Source organism: Marmota monax, unplaced genomic scaffold (assembly GCF_021218885.2).
Source record: "Marmota monax isolate L192 unplaced genomic scaffold, Marmota_monax_Labrador192_F-V1.1 WCK01_AAM20220418_F8-fsc00055, whole genome shotgun sequence".
In the NCBI taxonomy this organism is placed as follows: domain Eukaryota; kingdom Metazoa; phylum Chordata; class Mammalia; order Rodentia; family Sciuridae; genus Marmota; species Marmota monax.
In genome coordinates, this window is record NW_026695205.1 from 1228645 (window position 1) to 1255784 (window position 27140).

A 27140-nucleotide genomic window follows, 5' to 3' on the forward strand; every position below is an offset into this window, starting at 1 on the left:
TAAGAAATAAGACAGAATTAGGAGCGAAATGAGTTTGGTTGCTTTTTAGGATGTCTTAAGTGTATTTATCCAAAGGCCGTAAGAGTCAAGTGATCTATTACTCAGGAGAGTGTTTCAGATCAGTAGGATTTATTTGGGAGTTGTGGTAGGCCAATATCTTAAAAGATAGCCTTGTCATAATTCCCAGAACCTGTAAATGTTAACTCCTGTGGCCAGAGGGAGAGTGGGGAGAAAGGGGTGTTGTGTGTGTGTGTGTGTGGCTTTTAGAGGTATGATGAGGAGGTTATCCTGGATTATTGAGTTGGGCCCTAAATGCCATGGCTGTGTAAGGGACAGAAAGGAGAAGACAATGTGAAGATAAAGCAGAGAGAAAGGAGAAGACAATGTGAAGATAAAGCAGAGAGATCTGAAGGTGCTGCTTTCGATGATTGAGTGATGTGGCCACAAGCCACTGAAAGCTGGAGGAAGTCAGCAATGGATTCTCCCAGAGAGCCTCCAAAGGAGCTGTGGCCATGTTGACCCTTTGATTTTTGTCCCAGTGTGCCAGTTTCAGTCTTCTGGCTTCCTGAATTATTAAAGAAAGCATTTTGGTTGGCTTAAGCCATCTATTTTATGGTTATAGCAGATAAGGAAACTAATACAGCAGCCAGTTTATAATGACAGTTGTCTAGTTTATAATGACAAAGAGTGGGTACGAATGACTTCACCTGTGGAGAATGTACAGCATGAGAAGAAAAGAAGAGGCGATGTTTTTGTAATCTGGTACCACTCAGACATGTTGTTTTGAATTAGTATTTCAGAAACTGAATAGAAAACCTTATAATTATTGCCAATTATTTTTAATTGATAAAAAGTTTTTGATGGAATGCTAATAATTTCCTTTATCTTTTGTATAGATGTTGAACTATGTTAACTTCCAAATTTGCATCTTAGTGATTTCTAGTCTTGCTTTTGTCACTCTTACTTGGATATCTTCTGGATGTTACTTTATATTCATCTTGCTCCAAACTAGAGATTTAATATTTGTTACCATAACCTCTTTCCAAGTAATTATCCAATGTGTTTCAAAAGATTTCTTGAATTTGTATATTATTCTGTTCTGTGGTCAGGTCCTCCTCACCTCAGTTCAATTTGCTGTCATAGACTTTTGAGTTATCTGTTAACTCCAGGTGGTGTGCCTGGAGTCTTCTAGACCAGAGCATAATCAATGTGTTACTCCTTCTCACAAATCTAGAATGGCTTTCATTTGACTTTGAATTCTTACTACAGTCTACATTTTGTGGAAAGATAAATTTATGGAAGGAAGGAGTAAGGTTTGCTTGCCTGTTCCCTTGATGCGCTCTCTGGGTAACTGAGTTTATAGACGTATCACCAGTGAAGAAGGATTTCTGTTCTACCATTAGGTGAAAAAGCAGGAGGATGAGAAGAGGTTTCCTCTTTGTTGTATCTTAATTGTTTTTAACTAAAAAAATAATCTGTATGTCAGAGGCATATTTTGGGGCAACATTCTGGTTTTCTTTACTAATGAATTTTAAATAACTTACTGTTGTTTCCTATACAACTTTCTCTTCACCCTAGTGAAGTGAGTATTCATACATAGCTGAAGGGTATTATGATGTACATTTTTTGAGGGCTTTATCATGAGCTTTGAAAATACCCTTAACCTGAAAATTTGTCCTAATGAAGTAATATTAGAAAAAAAATTAGGATGTACAAATGTATGTTAGTTGATAATAGTCCAGAGTTGGAAATGATGGTATTCATCTGCAAGATGAAATATAAATTTTCAAACATTTATTAGAATATGAGAAAATTCTTACAGTGTAGTTTTTAAAAGAAATAAGTGCTTTACTCATTTATTAATACCTCAGTAGGAGGTGACTTTCGGTCATTCCGTCATCCCTTTTTAGTCTCTGGTAACTTTCTCGTCCGTCCTTGCTTGATGTTGTTAGTCTCCTTTTCTGACTCCTTGTCTTTTTGTGTGAGCTTTCTAAGTGTAGTTTTTCAGTGCTTATTCCTAAACTCTGCACTTTAATTTTTTAATTTTTAAAATTAACATCCAATAAAATGGACCTTTTGCGGTATACAGTTTGATAAATTTCAGTCCATGTATAGATTTGTGTAATTGTCACTGCACTTAGGATACTGAGTAGTTCCATTACCCCATTAAAAAATAATAATCATAAAAACACTTTGAGGATCACACCTTTCCTAACCCTTGGCAACCACAATGGTTTTATCTTTTGGAAAATGTAGCCTTTTGTTACTGGCTTCTTTGGGAAACTCAGCATAATGCTTTTGAGATTGATCCAAGTTGTGCGTATCAGTACTTCAGATATCTTTTTTATTTTTCCTTTTTATTACTGTATATTTTCTGTTATGTATTTGTTCCACAATATGTTCATCCAATTTGTCTGTAGATGGACATTTAGGTTGTTTTCAGTAAGTATGAATAGAGCTGCTGTAAACTTTGTGTGCAGATTTTTGTTTGAACATAATTTTCATTTCTCCAGGACAAATACTACTCATGAATGGACTGTTGGATCATATGGTAAGTATGTGGTGTACTTTCTGAGAAATTGCCAAATTATTTTCCAAGGTAGTGGTACCATTTTGCATTTCGCCTATCAATGTATGAAGGTTTTGTCTAACCATCCTAGGTTAGCATTTGGTATTATAATATTTTTGTTAGTCACTGTAATAGATATGTAGTAGTATCTTTTTGCGGCTTTAATTTGCATTCTTAAGTGTCTGTGATGTTGAACATTTTATTTATCATTCCTATATCCTCTTGGCTGAAGGAAGGAGTAAGGTTTGCTTGCCTGTTCCCTTGGTGCTTTCTCTGGGTAACTGAGTTTATAGTTGATTTTTAACCCATTTTAAAATTGAGTTATTTCCATATTTTTAAGTTTGAGGTTTCTTTACATGTTCTGAATGTGTGTCCTTAGATATATAATTTGCAAATATTTTTTATCAGGTTATAGCTTTTCTTTTTATTCTCTTAACAAAGTCTTAGAATATATACCTTTCTAAAAACAGCTTTGTTGAGTTATAGTTTACATTCCATAAAATTCATCTGTCTTAAAATGTGTACAATTCAATAATTTTAAGTAAATGTACAGAATTGTGCAACCCTTACCACAGTCCTGTTTTAGAGCATCTCTTATCACCCAGTGGATCTCTTGTACTAGTTGGTCTGTGTTCCTGTCTCTAGTCCCAGGTAACAATAATGTGCTTTCTGGACATTTCATATGAATGGAGTTCTGAAATATGTAGGCTTTTAAAATTGTTTTATGGAGATTTAGTACACATCATAAAATTTACCCATTTATACTATTAGAATTCAGTGGTTTTTATTAGTACATTAACAGAATTTTTCAACCCATCAGCACAATCTAATTTTTTTTTTTAAGATCTTAGAAAAATTTTTTTCATCCCCTGAAAGAAACCTTGAAATTCTTAACAGTTATTCTGTGTTCCTCTCCTCACCTCTGCTCTAGGCTATCGTTATCTACTTTCTCTATGAATTTACCTATTCTAGATGTTTCACCTGAACGGAATCACAATACTCTGATTTCTCTTCAGATTGTATCTTTCACTAAACGGAACCACGTAGTATGTATTAGTTTTTGACTGACTTCTTTCATTTGGCATAAGGTTTTCAAGGCATGTCTATTTCGGCATGTATGAGTACTTCATTCCTATTTATTCCTGAATAGTTTTATATGTCCATTCATCAGTTGGTGAACACATGGGTTATTTCCACTTTGGGTCATTATGAATAATGCTGTGAATCATAGTGTGCAAATTTTTGTGTGGATATATTTTCATCTTTAAAATTATTTTTGGTTATGCTAATGGCTATGATTTATTAAAGTGGAAGGAAATGCAGCAGAACCATCAAAAGGAAAAAGCACATGGAAAAATTCCAGAGCAAATCAGGCACCTCATCCTTTAATTTTTCTACTACCTGTATGATTATATTTTTCTTTCTTTCTTTATTTTTTTAGTTATAGTTGGAAATAATACCTTTATTTTATTCATTCCCCCTTTTTTTTTAATGTGGTGTTGAGGATCGAACCCAGGGTCTCGCATATGTGAGGCAAGCGCTGTACAGTTGAGCCATAACCCCAGCCCTATATTTTTCTTTTTGACAGCCTTTCATTGGATTGTTACACATTCATTTTGACAATCTGTTATAAATGTGATTAGATCATTTATATGTGGTATAATATAATCCAAATTATTTTGGAATTTGGGTCCATAATATTTTAAAATATTTTTTTCTTAGTTGTAGATGGACACAATACCTTCAATTAATTTATGTTTATGTAGTGCTGAGGATTGAACCCAGTGGCTCACATGTGCTAGGAAAGTGCTTTACCACTGAGCTACAACCCCAGCCTCCAGGTCTATCATTTCTTGTTTGTTCTTCTCTGTCTTGAAGTATTTGAACATTGTTATTTAGTGTTCCATTTTATTTATTTTATGTATGTTTGTATCTCTCGTTTGATTGTCCAGGGGTCCATATAGGGATTTCAATATATACGTTGAACTTTTTACATACTGCTTAGACTCAGTGTTTACCACTTCAAGTGAAGTATGGAAACCTTATCATCATATAGTTCTCTTTATTTTTTCATCTTTATGTTATAATTGTTACATGTTATATCTATTATATGTACATAAATTGAAGGGCCCATACAGATGGTACTACATACTTTATGTTTCTAGTCATCAAACATATTTTAAACAACCTAAGAGAATAGTGTATTTTGTTTGCCCAAATGTTGATCAGTTTTTGTAGTTGTTTATTTTTTTTAATATTTATTTTTTAGTTATAGGTGGGTACAATATCTTCATTTTATTTTTATGTAGTGCTGAGGATCGAACCCAGTGCCTCACATAGTAGGCCAGTGCTCTACCTCTGAGCCACACCTCCTGCCCCTAGTTATTTATTCTTCGTGTTCCAAAATTTCCTTCTAGTATTCTTTCCCATTTTATCAGAAAAACCTTTGACAATTCCTTTAGAGCAAATCTTCTGGCAACAAGTTTTTGCTTTCAACTGAAAATGTGTTTATCTTATCTTCATTTTGGAAGGATAGTGTCTGTGGATATAGAATTTTGGGTTATGACAGAGTTTTTGTTTGTTTGTTTCAGTGCTGGGAGTTGAACCTAGGGCTTCAAGTAAATGCTCTAACATTAAGCTACCTCCCCAGTCTTTGTTTTTCTTAACACTTAAGATTATGTGTTCTGCTTTCTAGGCTCCATGGTTTCAAATGAGAAATCTTAAGTGACTTGAATCATCATTCTATAAATCTGATTCTACACTTTTGTCTGACTGTTGTCTCCCTAAGTGATCTCATCCAGGTCCGTAATTTTATTTTTATTTTTATTTTTTATTTATTTTTTTTTTTTAAAGAGAGAGTGGGAGAGAGAGAGAGAGAGAGAGAGAATTTTTTTTTAATATTTATTTTTTAGTTCTGGGCTGACACAACATCTTTGTTTGTACGTGGTGCTGAGGATCGAACCCGGGCCGCACGCATGCCAGGGGAGCGCGCTACCGCTTGAGCCACATCCCCAGCCCCCAGGTCCGTAATTTTAAATACCATATAATGCTGATGACTGCAGCCCAGGATTATCTCTGACCTCCAGATTTATATATCACAGATCTTAGTTATCTCTCTCAAACTTACTTGTCCATGGAACTTGAGATATACTACTATTCTGAGTGAGTGACATGGCCATCTACCATGTACTTAAGCCTGAAACTTAGTAGCCAACAAACCACCCAACTACCCCCATGTATGTTGTATCTACATTATCTGCAAGTCCTGTGGATTTCCATCTGCAAGCCATATCTTTTATGTTCTTCAACTTTTCTGTCTCTGCTGTTACCATCCTGTTCCAAGCCAACATGATCCTTTTCTGCATATTTTTCTGTTTCTAATTTTTTAAAGATGGAAGTCAAACCATCTGATCTCCTTGCTTAAAACCATTCACTGGATTTCCTTTATACTTGGAATAGAAGCCTAAACCCTTAAGTATTTGATCTGGTCAACTCCTGACATCCATAGTAGTACTCTTTTCATTTTCTTTACATACCAGGTTCTTTCCTCTCTTAGGGTTTTGCATGTGCTTCATTCTCCCTGCCCTCCCTCCCCATCCATTCTTTGCTTGGATGCTTCTTTTGCTTCCAGCTTTAGTTTGTCACTTTATTTAAATAGTATAATTTCCTGCCTTAACCTGTTATTAACGAGATTTGCAAAAAATAACAATGCTGTTCTTATCTTTTAATTCTCTTCTGAAAGTTATTTTTTGATTTTTAAAAAATATTTATTTTTTAGTTGTAGTTGGACACAATATCTTTATTTTGTTTCTTTTTATGTGATGCCGAGGATCAAACCCAGGGCCTCACATGTGCTAGATGAGTGCTCTACCACTGAGCCACAATCCCAGCCCTGAAAGTCATTTTTTTATACCTTTATTTATTTATTTATTTTTATGTGGTGCTGAGGATTGAATCCAGTGCTTCACACATGCAAGGCAGGCTTTCTACCACTGAGCTACAACCCTAGCCCTGAAAGTTATTTATTAAACAAAATGTTTTATGTTAAATAATGGGTTTACTGTTGTTTTAGAATTAATAAATATGGTTAAAATTTCTCAGCTTTAATTTTAGCTATGGTAATGTGTAATGTAATATGTAATGACAAATTTTTTAACCCACATAAACCAGAGATCTTTGGAGATCTGTTGCATATTTTTAATTTTAGTTTTTATTATGGTAAGATATTCATAACACAATTTACAATTTAACTACTTTTAGGTATACATAAATAAATTTACAATGTTGTACAACAATATTTGCAGAAGTAGGTTTTGAGAATGAGAAGAAAATTCCAGATGTTTCATATTAATGGAATTATACAATATTTGCCTTTTGTGTCTCTAATTTCACTTAGTTTGTTTTTAAAATCCATCTGTGTTGTATCACATATCAAAAGTCCATTCCTTATTAGAGTTGAATAATATTCCATTAAATGTATAGGATACATTTTGTTTATTCGTTTATCTCTTCTTTACTCTTAGTTACAATACAAGAGCAATTTAAATGTATTGATAACGTAAATAGCAAATAATTAAGTAGTAAATCATGTGGTTTAGAATCTACATATTTCACCATAGATTTTTTTATAATCCAGAGGAGAAAGTCAACCTGGTATTTGAAATCCTGAGTCATTATTTGAGGTTACCATTAGTCATTTAATTCTTGTTTTCTCCATGATATGGACAGTATTGGCTTTATCAAGATTAATTTCATTGAAAGCGTAAATTAGTTTATTTGTTGTTGTTGTTTGGTGCTAAGGAATGAATCCAGGGATGAGCCACGTCCAGACAAGGTCTCACTAAGTTGCTGAGAGGCTACCTTGAACTTGTGATCCTCCTGTCTCAGTCTCCAGAGTAGCTGGGATTACAGGCATGTGCCATCACACCTGGCAAGCTTTGTTGTTTTTTTTTTTTTAAACTGTTAACAATTACCTACATATAATAATATTAAATTATAATTTATGTTTTACTTTATTGCTACTTCAGTCTGGCTGTCTATAATTTTACCTTATTATTTTTTATTGATCTAGAATAGTGCTGATGTATATAGTAAGTGCTTGATAGATATTAAATCAGTGAGTGTTCTCAGCTACACAGTTATAAACACCCTTGTAGTATTTTTGTAGATCATATCATTAAAGTCATCCCTTATTTATAGATTTTACTAGTTTTTTGTAAGACACTCTTATTTTCAAGTTCTTAAATTTTATTTAACTTTCTTCCTCTATTATTAACAAAGATTAGGCTTTGTTTTTGAAAGTTTTAACACTGAAAATTTTTCAATATAATCATGCTATTCTTTAACCTGTAGTAAGCTATAGAGCCAAAAATGTTAGTGGAGGCAGTTATTTCCTGGCTTTGGGCTGTGAATCAGATAGTAACTATTTCTTTGGTTTTGAAATTGTGGTTTCTTGAGCTAACTTGAGTGATGTAAAAGATGAGTCTTGTTAGGCGTTTCTTCTTTTAAAAATGTATTTAGTGTTTTATTATAAACAGATTTTCTCCAAGGAAACATTTCTCTGCAGTCTTACCTCATCACCCTTCGAAATGAAAACCTTCCTATATGAACTGATAACTTAGTTTATTACGAAGCTGTATGTTACTCACATGTGTGATGAAAATAGCCTTGTGTTTTTATTTTATACACACACACACATTTCTGCATTTAATATTCCCAGAACTTTCAGAAGTAACTCGATTCTGACTTAGTCTTGTGCTGATTACAAGACATTTTCCTTTAGGCTATCCTCCACCCATTTTGGGAGTTGTGAGTGTTTATCCTCTTATTGGTTAACTCTGGCCACTGAGTACATGAGTAAATGTCACATGCATGTGGTGTTGCCTGTCAGAGTGGAATTCTAAGACTTCCTCTTTACATAGAGCAGTTTAACTTTGTGCTTCTGACCAGCGGCATGGTCTTGGGGACAGTTCTGCTTCCACCTAATAGTTATGGCAGAGATCAGAACACATCACTTTGCTGCCTGTGCAGTGAGGCCTCAGGATCTGCTGTACGCAACTTGACAGGTATGGGTCAGAGTTGGTAGTTGGAGAAAGGGTGGATAACCACAAGAGTCAAGTGTGGAGATATTAAAAAATTAATCTTACCTGCTATTGTTATCATCCGCATGTTTTGTCAGTAAAGGTTTATGTTGCTTTTTTTCTTAGTATTTCATAGTGTAATGTTTATTGAATATTGAGTAGTTAGCAAATGAAAGAATATATAAATGATATTTTATGATACAAAGATGTATATATGTCTTGATGTGAAGAACTTAAGCTGTGTTAAAAACTGTTGAATACTTTATCCAACTTAGTTTTTAAAAGAGATTAAAATTCTTAGCTTGTAGAGAATACAGTCAGGTGAAATAGAATTCTGTGAAGAGAAAGGTTTTTAAAATACTTGAAACTACCTAAACTGAAAAATTTGTATTTTAATTTTTCCAGTTACTACCTGACAAATTTCTAATAAAACTGATAAAGAGTTATTGAATAACTAATTGTTGGAAGTGTTTTTATAAAATTAAGCATTAAGTTTCAGATTACTGGGGCTGGAGTTGTAGCTCAGTGGTAGGAGTGCTTGCCTGGCACATGTGAGGCACTGGGTTTGATCCTCAGCATCACATAAAAATAAATAAAAATAAAACAAAGGTATAAAAAAGTTTCGGATTTCTCTGTGAGTTTATTATTCTAGGTTTTAACTTGTTTAATCATGGTAATTTATTTTGAACAAGCTGTTATTGCTGTTTTGCTTTATTTTTGTTGTATATTGCACATTTATCAATAGAAAAAAGTTAATAGGGCTGGGGTTGAGGCTCAGTGGCAGAACACTTGGCACTGGGTTCGATCCTCAGCACCACATAAAAACAAACAAAATAAAGATAGTGTGTCCATCTACAACTAAAATAAAATTTAAAAAAAAAAAATTAACAAAGCCCAGTGCAGTGGCACATACCTATAGCCCAGTGACTTGGGAGGCTGAGACAAGAGGACTAGAAGTTTGAGGCCAGTCTGGGCAGTTTATTGAAACCCTGTCTCACAAAAGAAAAAATTAAAAGGGCTGGGGATGTAACTCAGTTCTAGAGAGCCTCTGGGTTCAGTCCCAACATCCTAGTACTGAAGGAAAAAACAAGGAGCGTAGGGGATGGAGAAAGAAAGAAGTAACAAAATTCGTTTTTTAAAATTGTCATAAAATAGTTCTGCCACTTGGTTCCTTTACATACATAAATAAAATTCAGTTTTCTAATGTTTTGTCTTAAGTCCATCATCTACCTCTATAGCAGTAATTAACTAGAAGATTAGTTCAGTTGCTATCTAACTTAGTATATAGCAGTCACTTCACATTGTTCAAAAATGAAACTTCGCAGCCTACACATCTCCATTGAGGCTTGCGCAGTACATCTGAATCATCCAGACATGTCTATCTTAACTGATGAGGAAAGTGCCACAGACTAGGCCCACTGACTTTACTTGCTTTGCCCACAGGCTTTTGTTTCATTTTGGTTTTGCATTAACCCTTAGCTGATTCTTCTCCATTTCTTTCTTTTAACACTGTGATTCAATACATGTTCATTCTCGTCCCCAGAAAAATGTTGAATTTCTTTTCTTTAAAAAAGTTATCTTTTGTTTGGTACCAGTAAGTAGGATGGGATTTCAGTGGGATATCCTGTGTAGACTGGTTTGCAGGAAATTGACCCTCAGTTCTATGAGAACAGAAGAGTGAGTGGGAAGAAAGAAGAAAAGAAGGAAGGAAGATCTTTTGACTCAGCCAGAAGGACCGTAAAATCAGAGATGGGAAGAGGGGGTGGTAGGAAATGAAAAGGTTTGTTTTCCAAATGGTGGTTCTTTTAGTATTTTGCCTAAAAAAAAATTATTTTTTATCCTGTGTTTATTGATTTGTATATTTAAGAAATATGTAGTATTGTTTGACCTTTAGATATTTAAAAATTTATGTTACATTGTGTTGTGGGTCTTATCCTGTTTTCTCCTTTTGTCAGATAACTTCTTCTTTTGTTTTTTTTTTTTTTAGTACTAGTAATTAAACCCAGGAACACTTCACCTCTGAGCTACATCTTTAGTCTTTTTTCTTTTTAGGAGACAGGGTCTTGCTAAATTGCTGAATCTGGCCTTGGACTTGAAATCCTCCTGCCTCAGTTTCCTGATTATAGACATGTGCCCCTGCACCTGGCTAAATAACATGGTTTTAAAGAAGCTAACTTTGCCTTTAAAAATCTTCCCTTGGCCTTGGAGTTCCTTCCCCGATAGATGAGTCACATGTTATGAACATGTCCTTGCACATTGACAGTCATCAGTACAGAATTCTTACTCATCCATTTTAAATGCTTATTTAATTTAAAGTCTGAAACCTTGCCTGACTCCAGAGTTTTGTTTTATATTTTGTCCTCTTATAGCATCCTCTGAGTATGGCAGTCTACATGATTTATTCTTTTTTGAAACCTCTTATATACAGGCACTGTTTGGCATTCACTGTTCAGTGAACAAAACAGAAAATTCCTGTCCTCATGAAACTTGTATTCTAGTAGGGGAAGTTAGATGATATGCATAAATATAGTAATTAATAAGTAAATTATATGTTTGGTAGTAAGAGCTGTGGAGAAAAATATATCAAGAAAGGAAATGTGGAAGATCTGGAAGTGTTGTTAGGAATAGTTGCACTTTAAAATAGAGTAATCAGAAAATGCCATACTGGAAAGGGTAATATTTGAGTAAAATGTCATGGGGACAAGTGTTTAGACAGAAGGAAAACCAGCACAAAGATCCCGAAGCAGGAGTGTGTCTGCCATGTTTAAATAATAGCAGGGAGGCCAGTGGTCAGAATGATATAAACTAAGGGGAGAGTAGTTAAGAGATGAACTGCACAAGACACAGAGTGAAGGACCTCATAGTCTCTTTAAGGATTTTGGTTTTTACTCTAAAATGGGGAGCCATTGAAAGAGTTTTAAACAGTATGGTTTATGCATTAAGAGAGAACTGGTGTGTTGACAAACAATAGGAAGACAATATAGAAGCATGGAAATCAGTAGCTTCATGAAATAATCTAGGTGATAGATGATTATTGTAACAGGATGGTGGTAGTGGAGAGGGTGAGTGAGAGATGGATAGACTGGATATTTCTGAAGGGAGTGCCAATAGAAGTTCTGAGTGAATTGGATGTGGTATGTGTGAGCAAGAAAGAAGTCATGAATGATTACAACGTTTTTGGCCTTAGCACCTGAAAAGATGAAATTATCATCAGCTGAGATGGGAATTCTGTAGGAGAAACAGATTTGTGGTGGTGGTGGGGAGAATAGAGAGTAGTTTTGTATACTAAGTTGAACAGTGTTATTAGAGATTTCTAGTCTTATTCTGAAATCCAGCACAATATCTAGCATATAGTAAATGTTCACACAAGTTACTAGTTTTGTAAATCTTAAAACTTTTTTTGGGTGGGGGGTGAGGTGCAAGGGTTGGCCTAGGCAAGTGCTGTACTACTGAGCTACATCCCCAGCCCTAATCTTAAACTTTAATATGCTGGGTTTCACAAAGTTAGGTATAAATGTACAGCATTTGCTGTTTTTGTCCTAATAGGATTTAAGTTGGCTACAATGTCTGCTTAATACTACAGTATCTTTAACCTTGTCATTGATGATAGAAAAGTTCTCCAGGGGTGAGATTTTTATATAATTTCAAACAGGCAGCTTCTATCTAAAAAGAATGAAGTGTATTTGAAACTGTACTTTGATAATTATTAGACAATAATAATTACAAAACATTGTAATGTGTTATCACATTATTTCTGACAAAATCATTTATCAGTATGGATCTTGGGGTATTTAGTGTGGCCCTAATAAATTGATAAAAGTGAATATTTACTATGTTTTTTTTTTTGGACAATGCTTTTGATTTTAATGAAGGACTGGCATTTGTGATCCAGTGGAACGTCTGCTAGAGCAAGTAATTTTTTCATTAAAATAAAAATATATAGTACATGTGACCACTTCAAAGAATGTTTCTTATGATATGTTGTTGTTTATTTGGTAATCCTAAATTAGTTATCTTATATATAATTTAACTGTTTCATTCATTGTAACTTTGTTTAAACAGGGAGCAAGTATTTGCTTTAAATTGACTTTTTGGGACACCTGAACATACCTTTTAAGTCTATCATAATACTTTTCTTTTTTTTTTTTTAAAGAGAGTGAGAGACAGGGAGAGAGAATTTTTTTTAATATTTATTCTTTAGTTTTCGGCGGACACAACATCTTTGTGGCTGCACGCAACCCAGGCGAGCGCGCTACCTCTTGAGCCACATCCCCAGCCCATATCATAATACTTTTAATACAAAACAAAATTGAACTCTAGAAATTCAGACATTTCTTTCTTTTCAGAGAAGAAATGAATGTGATGAAGTGAAACTATGCCACTCTTTAGATAATTACAGATCCGGCCTGCAGTAGGAATTTCTGTCAATATCATGTAGATAGTTATGAAACATTGTTTAGTGTGATTTTAAGATTAAAATTCATTTCTTTCCTGTCATATATTTTTGTGTAAGTTAGCAATTCATTCAGCTAATAGTTACTGAATACATATTATGAAAACTAGACAGGAAGAAGATTCAGTTCTTATCCTTAAGGAGTCTCCATTGTAAAGTGTGGGAAATAGACATAGATGGAGGTGATTGATGGGACAGATGTCAGGTTTTGAAAGCATAGAGAGGTGTGTGGTTTCCTAGGGAAAGTTATAGATTTCTAGGGGAGCTAACTAAGTGTGGTAAGATGAGAAGTCAGCTAGTCAGAAGAAAGTAGAATGAGAACCCATTCTAGGTATACAGGACTCAACAAAGACCAAGAGGTGGGAAGTAGAGTGGCATATGTTAAATGTGAGGTGTGGAGTGGGGAGAGACAAAGTTGGAGAAGTAGATCTCAACCATCTACTAATTGTGAAAGGTCTCAAAGGCCATGCATGATAAGGAGACTTCAGCTTGATGGTGAACTCTTGAAGTGGCTTAAGAAGAGTGATGTGGTCAAATTTTTGTCTTAACTAGATCACTTTGCCAGCTGTGTGGAGGATGGATTTGAGGGAGACAAGACTGGAGGCAATAGTCCAGGTGAGATGTTGGGGATCTGAAACGAGGTCTTGGAAGTAGAGATGGAAAGAAGAATGGATTTGAAACAAAATAAAACCACAGATTTAAAGGTTTTTCCCTTCAAATATGTTAAAAAATAATTTTAAATTAAAAGTCAGGAGAGACTTAATACAAAAATGTTGTTCTATGACAGACAATTGGATGGTTTGCAGACAGCCACTAAAATCAGTCCCAGAAATCTAGAAAATTTTGGAAGAACAATTATTTTTTGCATAGCCAATCTGGGCTTTGTGAGACAGGTGATCTTTCAGACAATATAGGTATCACCTGTCTATGTGTATGAATAAATTAGGAACTATAAAGCCTTGAGGAAGAAACCGGTCTTACTAGGCTTCAACCACTGCACATGTTAGAAACTCAATAAATATTCACTGATTAAATTATCAATATTTTTCAGATATATGCTCAGGAAAAGAAATTAGAGGGTTTCTTAAGTCATTAAAACTATGAACAGTTACAAACTGTTCTTACCTAAAAAGATTGCTTGAAATGTCAAGAATACTTTGTATTGAACCAAAACATGTTTCTTTCATTTTGCAGAAATTTGGGAATATTTTGCTGAAAGCATTATTTCTGTAATTTTTATACATAATGGAAGGTCTGGATTTATTCAATACTTCTATATTTCTGAAATATTTCTTTTTCCTATAGTTTGATTTCTTTGGAAAGAGTAATGGAAGAAGTGTAGTTTAGAATTTATAAAACATAACTATTCTTTATTTAAAGCCATCACCACAACAAAATATGCTGTGTGTTTTTTAAAGGTAGGAGCCTCTTCTTTCTGAGCTTTCTTTTTTACATTTTAAGAAAACTATGCCATATCTGATTTTGGTGCATGCATATAAATCAGAGCTAAACTCTCATTTTGTGGTCCTTTCTCTATCTTGTTACCATTTCAAGAAGTAATTCTATGTCTAATGCTCAGAAGACACAGTGCCTAATTGCTCATCTTCATGACTCCATTAATTGTACAGTTCTGTCTCTCTTTGGAGTTGTCAGTATAGGCCAGCAAGTGAAATAATGTGTATGTACTGAATTCAAATGAATTTTCAGCTGTTGGAACTCACTGTGAATTCTTTTCCCTTTTTGTGTCTTTCAGAAGCTTTGCACCGCCCTTATGGTTGTGATGTTGAATCCCAGGCACTGAACGAAGCTATCAGGTGGAGTTCCAAGGAGAACTTGCTTGGAGCCACTGAGAGTGACCCTAATCTCTTTGTTGCACTTTATGATTTTGTAGCGAGTGGTGATAACACACTCAGCATCACTAAAGGTGAGGCTTCTATATAACATCCAGTTTCTATTAGTGGTTAAGAAATAAAGGAGACTGTCTGGCTTCTGCCACTGACTATAATTAGTTTGCTGATTTGGGCCCAGATACTTTTGGTTTGTTCCTTTTTTTAGCTGTGTAAGAGTTCTGCCCTGTAAAGTGTAACTCTATTTTTTAGGGTTTATTAAGGATAAAACCGAATTAAAGCACCTTAGGAATTCTCAGAAATCTGTACTGTATATGTTATGTACGTAATATATAAGTATACATATATGTATGTGCACATATATATTAAAATCTAAGTTTGTTCTTGCCTCTTGAATCTATAAAGGCTCCCACTGGGGAAAATGTATTTCAGGATAATTTTTAACTAAATAAAATTGGAACTTAAATGATTATTTGTCAAACAGATGCCTCTTCGTTACAAGTTTCAGAATGGAGAATTAAATGGGAGTGGTCATTCCAAGAAGGCAGCCTGTCCCCACTCAAGGAAGGTCACCCATCTGTAAGGAAGGCAGCCCTTCCCCATTTGAGGAATGCTACCCTTATATTTCTTGTCAGTATTTTTCAAGATAGCGCAGTCACCAAGGGAACATCGATATAGAAAGTCTCGGATACCAGTTAGAGCAACCGCTAGTCTACTGCTTATGTAAAAATTTTAAAGACATTAATTCTTAACATCTAATCCCATTCATCAGAAGCAGAAATCCTTAAAACTGAGTTTCTCAAACTGAGGTATAGGTATGTCCCAGAGTGGGTATGATTGTATATTAGCACATTTCAGGAATTTTCAGAGGCACAGTAAATGTAAAAGTGCATTCTTTCCTGGCATCAACTTAAAAGATTTTGGGTAGTTTTAGGAGCAGGTTGGTGACAATATGGATATGTGTGTGGAGGTTGTATTTATGTGTTGAAGGAAAATATTACATAAAGTTTGGGGATAAAATAAAGGACGTCAAAGAAATATTCTGCTGTCCAATAGTCTCTTGGGCAACATTGCACTCTATTTTACCTTTTCCAGTACTTCAGTGGAGAAATTTGCAAAGCAGTGACTTAATACATTCTTTCCTTCGTATAATTTTCTTGTCAGTATTTTCCAAGATAGCGCAGTCACCAAGGGAACATCGATATAGAAAGTCTTCATTTCTCATTTACGAGTTAGAGAAGCTGCTAGTCTACTGCTTAAGGACTAGGATTCCCTTTATCTATGGCCAAGAGTAGTTTCTCTTAAAATCCATGAAATGTCAGATTTTTCTTATCTTTCTTTCCCTTGTATTTTGGTATTGGGGATTAAACCCAGGGGTGCTCTGCCACTGAGCTACATCCCCAGTCCTTTTTATTTTTTATTTTGAGGCATGGTATTGCTAAGTTGCCCAGGCTGCCCTGCAATTTGGGATCCTCTGCTTCAGCCTCCCATGTAGATGGGATTACAGGTGTGTGCCTGGCTAGTTCCTTCTTCTTTGAAGGTGATACTTTGCTTACAGTAAAAAGAAGAATTCTGCTGAACTCAGTGCCTGCCTATAGCCCAGCTACTCAGTGACACTGAGATAAGATGATCATTTGAGCCCCAGACCTTGAGACTAGCCCAAGCAACAGGCAAGACTCTGTCTCAAGAAAGGAAAGAAAAGAAAGTTCTTTTTAGAATTTCTCTGCCAATAGGCCCAGTTTTTATGGTAGTCAAAATTTCTAGAGTTGAAAATTCTCCTAACTGCCAAAAAGAAAAAAACCAAACAAACCTGTCATGTTTGTATCCTAATTATGATGGTCTGTAATTACCAGTTCTATTTAAGGAAGGGGCAATATGAAAATACACAAAACTTGGTCTTCTAGTTCTGTGGACTAATATAGAAAAGCAGCAGGGCAACAAGTTTTCCTATAAGTACAGAAATATAGTTGGCTAGTATTCATCTGTGCACTCGTGCATGTCCACTGCCACAAAAGTCACACTTTTGTCTGTGTACATTGTATGTATATTATATACCCATGCGTGTGTATACATGTGCTTTTGTGTTTTTCTTCCCATATAGGTGTTTCAGGTAAGATAGTAGGGGCTACAAAGTTATGCTATGGTAAAAGTTTCTGGAGGTCACTGGGAAAAGATAGATGGCTACCAGAGTAATTATTTTGAATTTTTCTTCAATAGCCTTTGACTGGAAACTTCTGGGCCATGAGACTGATTTGGCACCCTTCTGATTTTTTTTTTTTTTTAAAGAGAGAGAGAGAGAGAGAATTTTAATATTTATTTTTTAGTTATCGGCGGATACAACATCTTTGTTTTTTTGTATGTGGTGCTGAGGATCGAACCCGGGCCGCACGCATGCCAGGCGAGCGCGCTACCGCTTGAGCCACATCCCCAGCCCCCCCTTCTGATTTTTGACCCTGAGAAAGTAGGAGTGAACTCTGTATAGAAAGCCTTGCATCTGTTAGAGAAAAGAGTCTAAGGCACTACAAGAATTCATTAGATTAACTTTTATGCATTACTAAATACCTGTACATAAATAGAGTTATATATTAGTAATACTTATACATTACCTAAATAATAATGGTATCTTTTTTACCTTCCCTGTTTTGCCAAAGACACTTCTAATCTATACCTGAAAATATAGGGACAAAATGTACATTAAAATCTTAAGTTTATAATGGTGTATTAGAATTGTAATGCAAAAATTAAAAAAAATCTAAGTTTTATGTTACAACTTTACTAGAGAAATCAAGAACATGGAAATAGGTGGCAAAGATTCACTAAGTGACTTAGAGTTTGGGTTCCATCTTCAAAGTCATCTTCCTTTTCCATACACTAATTTTAGAGGAAAAGATAGGGGATTCATTCTTTGTGGAGAGTAGGAGGGAAACCGTAGCTATATTGGGAAAGTGTACCATCCTGGAAGTAGCTGTGCTTTGGGAGTCCTCTCTGCCTTCTCCTGCTCTCCTAGTTTTCTTAGAGAAAACATTGCTGAAAACTCTTTGTTCTTGTGGTTTTTTTTTTGTTGTTTGTTTGTTTTGTTTATATCCGTAGTTTTGTTGCCTTGGTGCAAAATGATATTTAGAAGCAACTTGGTATTTCACATCTTACCTCTAATTCTTGATTATCATTATCATAGTAAGCTATTTTGAGGGAAAGTGAATTTTATTTTTCTTGCACTATCATTTTCTAGCCAGTTGAGTAACTGTTCTGTCTTTTTTGTTTCTTAGCACCATAGAGGTCCTTGGGAATATTTTTAAGGGGTTATATAAACTTTTAAAATTTTGTAATAAATGCCAGAAAATAATTTCTGTTCTTATAGTTCAAGCTACAAATCAGAGATCAATCAGGATATGGCCAGCTTTTGTTATTTACAAAACATCTTGCCATCAAAGTTCTTATTTTCTTTTTAAGTGAGTTTCAAGTTTGACAATACACTGCATTGGTTTGAAATAAAGTCTTCTCTTTTCTTTTGTTCTGTGATTACTTCACGGTTAGGTGAAAAGCTACGAGTTCTTGGTTATAACCAGAATGGCGAGTGGAGTGAAGTTCGTTCTAAGAATGGACAGGGTTGGGTGCCAAGCAACTATATCACCCCAGTAAATAGCCTGGAAAAACATTCCTGGTACCATGGGCCTGTATCACGCAGTGCAGCCGAGTATCTACTCAGCAGTCTAATCAATGGCAGTTTCCTGGTGCGAGAAAGTGAGAGCAGCCCTGGGCAGCTGTCCATCTCGCTCAGGTATGAGGGGCGTGTGTATCACTACAGGATCAATACCACCACAGATGGCAAGGTAAGACTTGCCAGTAACCACTGCTACTTGTGGACTGGCTGCTCTGTACAAAGAGTACTCTCACTGACTAAAGTGGAATATAGTTTTTTTTTTTGTCTCACATGAAATAAAATATTTGCTGAATTTGTAAGTTTTAAGATATTTGGCATGTTAGAGCTTGCTCTTTTCAAAACAATAAAGTAATATAAAGTGAAAAGAGGACTATATTAATAGTTTAAAGATGAGTTACATGCGAAGGTAAAGAATGAAGGGAACTGCTATCTAAGCTGTTCTAATCATCAACACAAAAATATACACCCAGTATATTGACAAAGAATTTATATTAACCCTGTTTCATGGAAAATAAAAATGATCTCTAGAAAGTTCATGGAGTATGAGTTAAGACTTTTGAGACTGGCGTTGATCATTAAATGTATGTTTGTATGTTGATATAAATAGATCATTTTAGTCATTTAGTAGTTTTTATGTTGGGAAGATCACAAATTAGAATGAACTTATTTATTTATTTGTATTTGGTGGGGGGGTACTGGGAATTGAACCCAGAGGCTTTAACCATGAGCCACCCTCCCAAGCCCTTTTTTTTTTTTTTTTTTTTTTTTTAATCTTTTGAGACCGGTCTCACTAAGTTACTTAGGGCCTTGCTAAGTTACTAAGGCTGGCTTTGAACCAGGGACAGTTGCTGGGATTACAGGTCTGCACCACCATGTCTGGCCAGAATGAATGTATTTAGAATGGAATTATTATATTTTATAAATTAGGAAGTCTGAGAGCTTGTGTCAGTTCTTCTGTTGAAAATTTAGATCAAACCCTTTTTTCCATTTTTTTCCCTGTGTGATATGCATAACAGGGAAAAAGCATGGGCTTTAGACCAAGCATTCCTGTTTGCCTGTAATTTCAGATACTTGGGAGACTGAAGTAGACACAAGTTCAAGGCCAGCCTTGTCAACTTAGTGAGACCTTGTCTCAAAATAAAAAATAAGGGGCTGAGGATGTGGCTCAAGCGGTAGCGTGCTCGCCTGGCATGCGTGCAGCCTGGGTTCAATCCTCAGCACCACATACAAAGAAAGATGTTGTATCTGCCGAAAATTAAAAAATAAATATTAAAAAATTCTTATTCTTTCTCTCTCTCTCTCTCTCTTTAAAAAAATTAAATAAAAATAAACAAAGGGCTGGGATTGTAGCTCAATGGTAGTGTTCCCTGAGAGGGAAAAATGTCCCACATTATAGGGTTGTTGTAAAGATTAAATAAAATAATTTATGTAAAATATAATAGCTGGTACAAAATAAGAAATAAATAAATTACTAGTTCGCTTTCTCTTTTTGCCCCACCATACAGACATAGTATGTTGTATCATGGCCCAAGCAAATAGAATCAGTTGTCTAACAACAGTAGAATGGATTAACAAATTGTGGTGCGTTCATAAAATGAAATGTTTTTTAACAACAAAAATGAACATAAAGTTCTATACCCAACACCATGTGGAAATCTATGGCTTACAGCTGCCTGCTTTTATAAGTAAAATTTTACTGAAATGCAGCCACATCCATTTATATATGTATTCATACATGTATTCATCTGTAGCTACTTTGTTACTAGGCAGAGCTGAATAGTTGTGTCAAGAGACCCTATGGCCAAAAGCCTAAAATATTTATTTTTTACCTCTTTACAGAAAAGTTCGCTGGCCCCTGCTACAAAAAGTCTCATACACATGAAGCTGATTGAAAGGGATTAGTGATTGGCTGGGGGTTGGGATGTGGGGAAAGTGGGAATAATTACTGATAGGCCTTGAACAGGGGGTGATTAAAAATATTCTGGGGTTGTGAAGGTTGGGCAGTTTTAAAATACACTAAAAACTACTGGATTATATACTTTAAAATGGTGAATTTTATGCTATCTTACAACATAAACGTTGAATGAAAGAAAGCAGACACCAGACATACTGTATATTCATTTGTATACTGTTCAGTCAAAGCTATCTAAGATGTTTGAAGTCAGCTAGTGGTTACCTTTGCAGGACTAAGTAGGTAGAGGGAGGATTCAGGAATGCTTATGATGTTAAAATTTTTGGTGTGGGTGATATTTTCATGAATGAGTTTATTTTATAAAAATCACCGATTCTCTATTTTTGATATACTTTTCTGTATGTAATCAAGTAAAAGTTTCTTTTTAAAAAGTAAGCTCCCATGGTAGATAAAGCCAAAGGCTGCATTACTTTACATTTCTTATTGCTCATCACAAATAAACAACTGTTTTGTTAATAACCCTGAAACCCAAATGTAGCATGTGTGAGCTTTCTTGTGCACTCTCTCTCTCTCTCTCTCTCTCCCTTTCTCTTTTTTAAAACAGCTTAGGCATTCAAGAAAACACATTGTAGCCTGTATTCCCATTGGCTCAGGAGGTTGGGTCAGGCGGATCACAAGTTCAAGGCCAGCCTCAGAAGTTAGCAGGGTCCCTTAGGGGACCATTAGTAATTATTCCCACTTTCCCCCCATTTAGTGAGACTCTGTCTCAACATAAAAAATAAATGGCTGGGGATGTAGCTCATTGGGGGCCTCGGGTTCAACCTCCAATACCAAACCAAACAAAACAAAACAAAAAACCCTTACATGTTGTAATTAAAAATGATTAAGATAATTAAATAAGAATCATAATGCCTTCCTCACCCCCCTCCAATCTAAATCAGTGGTTATCAATTTATATTCTCTGTAAGATTTGGGGGTAATATTTCATTAACTTTGACAGGAGACCAACCCCTGCTTATCTACTTTAATCAGAACATCTCTCTTTTTACCCACCTTATATATTTGGATTCTATAACATTATTGTTTAGAAAGACCAGTGAGCTTGATGATCCAGAGAGACATGTTGGAACTCTCTTTCAACTTTAAAAATAGGGGTTGATTTAAACATTAAACTGAAGTTCTGTTGTTGCCCCTGGCCATCAGCATTTAATGCAGTTTACCTCCATTAAGATGTAAGGGGGGTGCCTGGGATTATGGCTCAGTGGTAGAGTGCTTGCCTACCATGGTGAGGCACTTCACTGGCTTTGATCCTCGGCACCACATAAAAATGAATTTAAATAAAAGTGTTGTGTCCATCTACAACTAATATATATATCTTCCATCTTCATATCTTAAGGCTTTTTAAAAAATCCTAATGTCTTTCAAGTTGTTTATTTCTTCTTTTTCACCAGGTGTATGTGACTGCTGAGAGCCGCTTTAGCACTTTGGCAGAGCTTGTTCACCATCATTCCACAGTGGCTGATGGGCTGGTGACAACATTACACTACCCAGCACCCAAGTGTAATAAGCCAACAGTCTATGGTGTATCCCCCATCCATGACAAATGGGAAATGGAACGAACAGATATTACCATGAAGCACAAACTTGGGGGCGGTCAGTATGGAGAGGTTTATGTTGGTGTCTGGAAAAAATATAGCCTTACAGTTGCTGTGAAAACACTGAAGGTGGGTTGCTGAGAATTACAGTTTTCAGGCATCTTTTTGCCTGTGTGCTGAATCACTTGGAAGTACCAGTGTGCTCTTTTTTAACTTTGGAACACTTTCCACCCACTGGTGCCAAACACATCAGCAAATCGTGATGATTAACCCTAGTGCCATTGCTGATAACACAGGGCAGATTATTCACTGCAATGCAGTGAAACCCACATGTGGGAAAGGTTTGTTTCTGGAGAATGTTGATGTAGATCTTGGTGGGAGTTGAAAAGCAAATTATAAGTTACAAAAACAAAACAAGCTGTTTTGCTTCCTGTCAAAGACCCCTACTGGACAGAATTCTTCATGCGTTGTCTATGAATAATGGGTCTTTCTTATTCTGTTCTATATCTCCCTGCCTCTTGCTCCTCCCATCTCCATGCAATTACATAGTTTTTTCTTGTTCTTAAATTTGCAGAAATCTTTTTCCTGATACTACTCTGTCTTGTTTAAGCATCCCAGGATCAGATTACAGGGTCATCACTCATGTAATTTACTGATCTTATCCCAGAATCTCAGTGACTCTGGGAAATCACTCATACAGGTTACTTTCCAACAATGAGTAGTCATCAGTTCTGTTTATTAAGCATATTTTGAGTGTGAGACAATATGTGAGGCTTGGCAAATATGCATTGCTCCTTAAATGTGTGATTTAATTAGAAGATAAACAGGTAAACAGCTGATTGCTCTTATCTTTTCATTGAAATTCTAAGGTATCTAAAGAAGTAAAGAATTTCTAATCTAAGTCTCCTGTGTTTTAATTGATGTAGGATGTGCTATTGAATTTTGCTCACCCTCCTAATTTTTATTCCAGTTTCTAATATTGGATAAATTCAGGAACTTCTGTTGAACATATTAAGTTGTAAGGAAAAAAATATTTTGGTTGTAATAAAATTTCTTAAAGTGAAATGCTAAAATATTCAAGGGACACTCCCTTTTACTTTTAAAACTAAAGCCATAGAATTATTAGTTGATTCAAATGATTAAGATAAGGATCTATCTCTTTGTTTTTTTTCTATCTTACCTTCCCTGTTTTCCAGGAAGATACCATGGAGGTTGAAGAATTCCTAAAAGAAGCTGCAGTGATGAAGGAAATCAAGCATCCTAATCTGGTGCAACTATTAGGTGAATAAACCTGAACCATTAGTTTTCATAAAGATGCTTGCCCCCAGCCCCTGTTGTCTTCTAATCATTCTTTGGAATCATTGTGATAAAAACTCCCAATGAGAATCCATTGCAGAAAATGGTTTTCATGGCCTAGGGGTATGGCTCAGTAGTAGAGTACTTGCTTGGCATGCATTTGGCCCTAGGTTCAAACTCCAGCACACCCCCCCCCCCCAAAAAAAAAAGTTATTTTGAACAGTAGGGGTTGGGTTGAAAACAAACAACAAAAAAACAGGGCAGGGCTGGGATATAGCTGACAATAGAGTGCTTGCGTAGCACATATGAGGCCCTGGATTAAAGACCCAGCAGTACCAAAAATAAAAAAAAATAAAAAAAACAGTGGCCTAGGTTCATTTCTGTGTAGGAAACTGCCAAGCATAAATGATGGCTGCCTCATTCAAAATTCAGAAGCATTCAAAATGGTACTAAGTCAAAAACTTATCACAATAATTTCACAAAATAAGGAAATTTTTACAGTAAAAAAAGAAACAGATTAGAAAATTGTTACCACACCCATCACTTTACCCAAGCAGGATATGCTATACTGTGATAGATTGATTTCACCCATTCAGATCACAGAGAAGCTTTTGACTAAACCCTTATTTTCTCTCTATAAAGTTGGGCCAGTTTCTGTGGATGTTCAAATAGAATCAAACTCTCTGAAAGAAAATAATTTCTTGTTGGCTCTTCATGAGGAATCTGCTATGTGAAAATTCTTGACCATGGAAACAATTAAAATCTTTTTACAAACTATTATTACTTCTAGATAAGCATTATTAGAATGTAGTTGAGTGGGAGAAGCATAGGCATGTTCAGAACTCTAGAAAATGTGGTCATCTTTTCCCATTGCGGAATTAACACAAGTACCTCTTTTACACAAAGGCAAATGAGTTTCCAGAGAATAATATAAATGGAAGCAAAGACTTCCTTATCAACCAACTTCTTAATTTTTGCTATGTTAATTTCACAGAACGTGGTAAAAATTATCCAAACCAGACAAAGAATTGTTGAAATATTCTTGGCCATAATGACTTGGATTATTGGAATGTATACTAATAAAACAACCTCTGTCTTCATCTATCAGGTGTGTGTACTTTGGAGCCACCATTTTATATTGTGACTGAATACATGCCATATGGAAATCTGCTTGATTATCTCAGAGAATGCAACCGAGAGGAGGTGACTGCAGTTGTACTGCTTTACATGGCCACTCAGATCTCTTCTGCAATGGAGTATTTAGAGAAGAAGAATTTTATCCATAGGTGTGTGAAACCTGTTATTGCCTTCTTGCTTGATATGAAGATGAAGAAAAGAAAACCTTCCCAGAAATTTTCAGATAATTAAAGAAAGTAATTATCTCTATCACAGGGCCCATTAAATGTAATTTCTAGCTTGTAAACTTATTGTGCTCTGATTAAAAGTACTAATGAGAGACCTTTGTTATTCTCAACATGTACTAGTTCCTATTTTTCCCAGCACTGTATCCAAGGTCCTTTTGCTCCATCTAGTGGCTGAATTTTTTAAAAAAAATAGCATCTGTCTGTGGAAGTATTTTGTTAATTTTTATGTGGTGCTGAGGATAAAGCCTCCTAAGCATCTCTTACTTACTTTTGAAACCTGACCCAATACTTATAAACCCATTTTATACAACCTGCTCTATCCTAGCATCATATAACTGCTTCTTGATGACTGTTCTATAAGTGTTACAAATTTAGTGCCTTTTGTCTTTGTTAGTGATTATCATAAAATAACTACCATGATTGTTAGTTATCAACTCTTAGAGCACAAAGAAGCAAGAATAGAAGATTTATGACCATTTTTCTCACCATATGAGTAGGATCACATTAGAATTTATTCTCTTTCCCACAGAGATCTTGCAGCACGTAATTGCCTAGTGGGAGAAAACCATGTGGTAAAAGTGGCTGACTTTGGCTTAAGTAGACTGATGACTGGAGATACCTATACTGCTCATGCTGGAGCCAAATTTCCTATTAAGTGGACAGCACCAGAGAGTCTTGCCTACAATACTTTCTCAATTAAATCAGATGTCTGGGGTAAGGTTGGAAGAGAGATTTTCCTTTGTGTCATTTTATTTTCTTTATAAGTCCTTTTAATTCTTTTGAGTTTCTCTTTTATATGACGTTTAAAAAGTCAATCAAAAAAGGGCGCTGACCCTGGGCCTGGTATCTCATGTCTGTACTCCAGGAGGCAGAGGCATAAAGATCACTTGAGACCAGGAGTTTAAGAACAGCCTGGATAACATAACAGGACCCTATGTCCAAAAAAAAGGTCTAGACCTTCAAAGAAGTCACAGTCTACAGCTCATATTGCATTGGAGTGCTAATGATCCATTCTTTGTAAAACTCCCTGCTTTTCACATAGGTTTTATTGCTCATTTCCGGAGCATGTGACACAGAACACTCTTTTCAAGGAAGGCATGAGGAGGTTACATCTAGTATTTGTCCTTCTAATAGATCTTGTTTCTAATACCCTGAGAGCAGAAGGACTTATTAGATAGAGTCTACCTAGTAGGCTGAGCAAGTCTGAAAATGTAGATTGTGGGTAGGCAGAAATTGTTGTAGGATTCTAAGTCACTTCTTTCCAGAAAGCTCCAACTCAGAGATAATCAAATTGTGATATAATCAAGCAAATTCTTTTTTTTTCTACTGTTAATTTTACCTGATTTTAAATGAATCTATTTTTCATTACTTTTCTGATTATTAGCCAACTTTAAAAATCATGTAATTCATTAAATAGATCAGAGACTGTTCTAAGAATAGTTAGATTATGTCACAGGCTTTATATCATCTTAGTTTGTTATACCTTAGTGTAATAAAGAAAAACCTAAATAAAAATTGTGAATTTTAGAATTGTCCTGAGATTTTTTTTGGGCAGCATTTCTGTGGCAGATACCTTAGACAAATAAATCATGCTCTAAAAATTGGCAAAAGGGTATATTAATGTTGCTGTGTGATTATGAACCAAAAAAAATTGGGTAGCGGGGTACACTTTTTTTTTTTCTTTTGGTACTAGCACTTTACCACTGAGCTACATTCCCATCCTTTTTTAATTTTTAATTTTGAGATAGAGAGGCCCTAAGCAACTTAGCAAGACCCTAAGTTCCTGAGACTGACCTTGAACTTGAAGTCATCCTGCCTCAGCCTCCCAAGTCACTGGGATTACAGGTGTATATCACCGTGCCTGATTGTGAATCAAAAGAGACGTTACCTAATGATAGAAAATAAACAATAAGACAAAACACTAAGCTTTTTTTTCCCCCCCCTTATTCCTTATGCAGCTTTTGGGGTACTATTATGGGAAATCGCTACATATGGAATGTCACCATACCCAGGTATTGACCTGTCTCAGGTCTATGATCTACTGGAAAAAGGATATCGAATGGAACAACCTGAGGGATGCCCTCCTAAAGTTTATGAACTTATGAGGGCATGTGAGTATTTGTGCATATTTTAATTTTGAAATGCCAACAAGTTGGGATGGTTAACAAAATTGGAAATATTCCTTTCAGTATTAGATTGAATCTAGCTTCATGGCATTTAAAAAGTTTGTCATTTATCAGCTAGCTGAAATAGGATAGGCTCTACCAATGAGTCTTACTGGAATCCTAAGAATAGTTGTCTGCAGCCCAAATATTGATCCAATTTCTCAAAAAATTGTATATTTAATAAGATCATAAGAATTG

At 35.4% G+C, this 27140-nt stretch overlaps 1 protein-coding gene across 5 annotated transcripts in view; it reads left to right on the top strand.

Annotated features, from left to right (window-relative positions):
- Positions 1 to 27140, top strand: part of Abl2 (ABL proto-oncogene 2, non-receptor tyrosine kinase) — a 102484-nt gene that overhangs the window by 60867 nt on the left and 14477 nt on the right. For 2 of the 5 annotated variants that reach the window (XM_046430067.2, XM_046430069.2), the window contains exons 2-9: positions 13655 to 13717; positions 14856 to 15026; positions 18484 to 18779; positions 21974 to 22246; positions 23314 to 23398; positions 24522 to 24699; positions 25307 to 25491; positions 26736 to 26888. In XM_046430067.2, coding sequence (XP_046286023.1) covers positions 13655 to 13717; positions 14856 to 15026; positions 18484 to 18779; positions 21974 to 22246; positions 23314 to 23398; positions 24522 to 24699; positions 25307 to 25491; positions 26736 to 26888 — 1404 coding nt within the window. Of the gene's footprint in view, positions 1 to 6402; positions 8635 to 13654; positions 13718 to 14855; positions 15027 to 18483; positions 18780 to 21973; positions 22247 to 23313; positions 23399 to 24521; positions 24700 to 25306; positions 25492 to 26735; positions 26889 to 27140 lie in introns of those variants that run through there. The other 3 variants (XM_046430068.2, XM_046430070.2, XM_058574482.1) reach the window with 3 other exon arrangements.